The 4,648-nt window shown below is 43.2% G+C and overlaps 1 protein-coding gene across 1 annotated transcript; it reads left to right on the top strand.

The window, feature by feature from the left end:
• Positions 1-1,674: 1,674 nt before the first annotated feature.
• Positions 1,675-4,421, top strand: LOC131637148 (uncharacterized). The gene is made up of 4 exons (XM_058907736.1): positions 1,675-1,858; positions 2,003-2,497; positions 2,591-3,247; positions 4,417-4,421. The coding sequence occupies exons 1-4, from the start codon at positions 1,675-1,677 to the stop codon at positions 4,419-4,421; spliced, it is 1,341 nt and encodes a 446-aa protein (XP_058763719.1).
• The last annotated feature ends 227 nt before the right edge of the window (positions 4,422-4,648 follow it).

The raw sequence follows: 4,648 nt of genomic DNA, 5'->3' as shown, positions 1-4,648 counted from the left end.
GTGAAGCCTCGATGTATTTCTTAACCGTTGTTTAGAGAAACGATCGTGGTGTAGGCCTCGATGTGCATTCTCTAAATATTCGTAAAAAACTCTTTTTGTATCTCCTTTACGTAGCGGAGAAGAAATGATTGAGGTGTGAAACCTCGATGTATTTCTTAACCGTTGTTTAGAGAAACGATTGTGGCGTAGGTCTCGATGTGCGTTCTCTAAATATGCAAAACAAAACTCTTTTTGGTATGATCTAAGTCACAAATTAAATCCCCTTAAAAAACACCAACCAAAAACACTTCAAAAAACCTAATAAATGTTCAGACTTAAAACAAAAGTAAGGAAGTGATGCGAGACCTTGTAGTGGGTTCTCGTCATCACGGAATTACCCTTAAAAGATACAAACCAATCTCTTTTTCTCCTTTCTAAGGGCAAGTTATCTCCGCTCCATTGCATCCTAGGCTGTCCCCTTGTGCAAGAGCGTGAGCGTTAACACCGCCCAACTAAAAAACACAAAAACAAACAGAAAATCTTTAGCCGAGCTACGGTAACTCTGATTCCTGAAAAGGATACGTAGGCAGCGGGGTAGGGCCCGTGCGAGTACAATTCTTTATTTTCCCTACATTTTGCATTCATTTTGCATTTAGACATAGACATAGTTATACACCCTTTAGATAGAAACAAACATAGGTGGATACCATCGAGTACGATGGGCGCGAGGGGTGCTAATACCTTCCCCTTGCGTAACCGACTCCCGTACCTTGATTCTCTGGTCGCAAGACCCTGTTCCTTCCTTTGTTAGGTTTCCTGGTATTCCTTTCCCTTATGGGATAAATATATTGGTGGCGACTCTGTTCATTTTTCGCGAGCGTGCGACAGCTGGCGACTCTGCTGGGGATGTTGCTAGACCTGTTGCTGGTCCATCCATAGCGAGTCGATCCTAGCCTGCGTTTGTTTGTTTATTTACTGGGTGTTTATTTGTTTTTATGTCCATACCTTGTATATATGTTTGCATGTTTATTTTTCTGCTTGCATATCATGTTTATCTCTGTTCGCACATCATGCATATGGATTATATTCTGTGTTCCTTGGGGTCTTCTGTTCTGTTTTGCAGGTTGGGTGGGATGTTCTATGAGGTAAAAGGCCCAATACCCAGGCTATGAGTGCACTTTAGGTACCCTAGGATAGAGTGGGAGCATGGTTTGTCTCGAGGTGTACGTCTCGGGATGGATCATGTGACTACGAGCAGAGTAGTGGTTTCAAACGGAGGTATTATCGTCACCCGCATCCGCGCTGTGATGATGCTTACCTTCGGGCGGACCGTATACTGCGTTTCATGACCTTACCCTGACCTAGATTCACCTGTGAGTGGGGAGGGATATACATGACAGGTACCGTTGGTGACTATTCTGTTCTGTTGGTGACTATTGTTCTTATGGCTGTGTGGCACCTATGCCGAACCTTTGACCTTATGACTTGTGATTCTGCTCAGAGACGACACAACAACTCTCTCATATTGGGAGAACCTCCATTGCATCATTTTCATCATGGCATATTTATTTTCCAAAGAAAAAAGAAGAAAAGATGTAATAAAAAAAAAGAAAGAAAAAGAAAAAAGAAAATAGTATTATTTCTCATATGCATGCCATTTTTCAGGGTATCCGAGGTTATTACTTTTCACCCAGGATGGCTAACAACGTGACCGCTACCAGAGAAGCTACAAGGCGTACTCACACTTACAGTTTCCATCGCGAAGGCTTGATTCAGTTGGGGCAATTGGGTGGATTGATCACTGGTCATAATAAAACTGTGTTCACTGAGAATTATGGAAACATCTTGACTCTTTTGGACTCACACGTCGACGAATGGGGTTTATCTACTCTTCTCCAATTCTATGATCCTGACTTGCGTTGTTTCACCTTCTCAGGCTATCAGTTGGCTCCCACTCTCGAGGAGTACTCTCACTTCCTCAATATCAAGATTCAACACAAGGTTCCTTTCGTGTGTGTCCCAGAGAAACCTGATTTGAACAACATTGCCAACGCTCTTTATTTGAGCATAGAAGACGTTCTTGGGAATTGGAAGAAGAATGGTAACACTCATGGTTTCTATATGAGTTTCTTGGTTGAGAAGGCCCAAGAGTTGGCTAACAAAAAGATGTGGGAGGCCTTCAACGCCCTTCTGGCCGTTTTGATTTATGGGATCGTGATGTTCCCTAATATTCACAAGTTCGTTGATCTGGCTGCTATATGTCTTTTTGTGGAGAAGAATCCGGTCCCTACTTTGCTAGCCGATACGTACTATTCTGTTCACTCTCGATATGGGAAAGGAGGAGCCATAAGAAATTGTTTGCCGTTGTTATACACCTGGTTTAAGTCCCACCTACCTACCAGTGGTCCTTTCATTACTTCTACTCAGAAATGGCCTCAAAGGATCATGGGGCTTACCGGAAATGACATTGTCTGGTGTCCCACTGGAATGGACGTGGAGAAAGTTATAACTAGCTGTGGTACTTTTGACAACGTTCCTCTCATAGGAACAAAAGGTGTTATCAATTATAATCCTAAGCTAGCGCTGCGTCAGTTGGGTTTTGCACTTGAAGACAAGCCTTTGGACAAAGAGATATTCGAGTCCGTTTGCTTTGAGAAGGGAACCGATCCAAAGGGTCTAGAAAAAGTGAGGAGTGCCTGGAATAGCATCCATACAAATGATCAGATTTCTCTTGGTGAAAAGAATCCCGTTGCCAGACAAGCCTACACAGATTGGGTTGAAAATAGAGTTAAAGATCGCCTGTTGCCTTTCCCGAAGGTTAACCCATTGTACAAGCAACCACCTAAGATTCCAATTGCCACTGTGCCTGCTGAGAAATGTACCCAGGTAGATATGGAAAACACCCAATTGTACGAAAAGAGATCGGATGTACGACCAAAACATTGTCTTATGGACCAGAAAAGGGTTGAGTTGACACATGGGGCCAAGGTGCTGAAAGAAGGATCTTTGAGAGTTCAAAAGAGGGCTAGAACGGAAAAAGGTGAAAGAGATACTACTGTTATTGTCGAGGATCACCAGAAGATCCTAAAAAGGGCCATGAAAGAAGCAGAAGAGAAACTCAAGCAAGAGTACCGAGAAGACTTGAAAGCTTATAAGCTCAAGATAGAAAGGGATGCTAGAGTTGAAGTGAAGAATCTGAAAAAGAAACTGGAAGAAGAGACCACTAAAAGAATGGCAATTGAGACTCAACTGAAAGGAAGTCACCTTCGTAATACTCGACTAACAGAAGAAAATGCCAAGCTCAGAGATCGAATGATGGAGGACGTATCTGAGAAAGATTATCTCCCAGAATGCAAAGGATGTGACGAACTCAGGGAGTGCTGCAAGAAGCTGGATGGGCATTTGTTTCGCAAAGATGAGGTGATCCAAAGCCTTCTTAAAGGAAGAGATCGAGAAGCAACCAAGAAGCTGTTTGATGAAACTAAGAAGTGGAGCGATGAGCACTTCAGACAAGGAGGACCTCTGTTTTATATTCAGATGGATTGATGTTTGAGTCTGTATGTTTCGACCACCACCAGACTTGTTGGATGGGGTCTTTTATTTCCATTGTTGAACTATCTTGTTGATGTATGGCTTGCCCAAGTTTAAATTTCTGTTATGAATAAAAAGAACTAGTTTCTCTTGATACTTATCTTTTGTCGCATTGTTAGCTATTCTGGATCAATATTAAACCTTGGATACTCTGAAAATGGCACATCACGTCATACGCACACATGCACTCATACATTCACATTATCACATTACATTTTTCAGGTTATTGTACAAGAAACTAATTGGGGTCCCTTTCAGCAACAGATTTCTTTTCCGACGACGAAGCTGACTTTCTTACATCCTTACCGCACCAGGAGTAACGAGAGACTCATGGATCAATTTGAGCAGAACCAAGCTGCCCTCCGTAGGGATATGGATGTTATGGGGGAGAGAATGGCCCAACTTATGGAGACTCTCCATGCCGTTGTTCAAGGACAGGATGAACTCAGAAAGAGTGTCGCTAGTTTGGTCAAAGATACTCCTACCAATTCTGCTGACGGAGGGGTGAAAACTAAAGAGACTCCTATTAATGAGACACTGAAAGTAGTGGACGACCACCATGAGGTTATTGATCTTGAACATGATCTTACTGCTGAGTTGACTGAGACTGCTAAGATGTACCAAGCTCTCGAAGAACGCCTTAAGGCTGTTGAGGTTGCTAAAACTTCGAGTTTCGACACTGCTGCTATGTGCTTGGTACCTGGGATTGTTATTCCCCCGAAGTTCAAAGTGCCAGATTTTGATAAATACAAGGGAGTCACCTGCCCAGAGACTCACATTCGTTCCTACTGCCGTAAGATGGCTGCTCATGCTGAGAACGAGCCTCTACTGATGCATTTCTTTCAGGATAGTCTCACTGGAGCCCCGTTGGAATGGTACATGAAACTTGAGAGGTCTAATGTCGGTACTTGGGGACAACTTGTCGACGCCTTCTTGAAACAATACCACTACAATACTGCTATGGCTCCCAGCCGTGCCCAGCTACAAAATATGTCACAGAAATCTGAGGAGTCTTTTAAAGAATACGCCCAGAGGTGGCGTGAACTTGCGTCCCGTGTCCAACCTCCCCTTTTGGACC

Source organism: Vicia villosa, unplaced genomic scaffold (genome assembly GCF_029867415.1).
Source record: "Vicia villosa cultivar HV-30 ecotype Madison, WI unplaced genomic scaffold, Vvil1.0 ctg.001929F_1_1, whole genome shotgun sequence".
NCBI lineage: Eukaryota > Viridiplantae > Streptophyta > Magnoliopsida > Fabales > Fabaceae > Vicia > Vicia villosa.
This window is presented reverse-complemented; position numbering and strand designations above follow the sequence as displayed.

What these genes read in the sequence shown, in the direction of transcription:
- LOC131637148 (XM_058907736.1), top strand. Translation starts at nt 1,675, where the DNA reads ATGGCTAACAACGTGACCGCTACCAGAGAAGCTACAAGGCGTACTCAC. An exon ending in CTCACACGTCGACGAATGGG is followed by an intron (nt 1,859 to 2,002) that starts GTTTATCTACTC and finishes TGTGTGTCCCAG; the next exon opens with AGAAACCTGATTTGAACAAC. An exon ending in GAAAGTTATAACTAGCTGTG is followed by an intron (nt 2,498 to 2,590) that starts GTACTTTTGACA and finishes TTGCACTTGAAG; the next exon opens with ACAAGCCTTTGGACAAAGAG.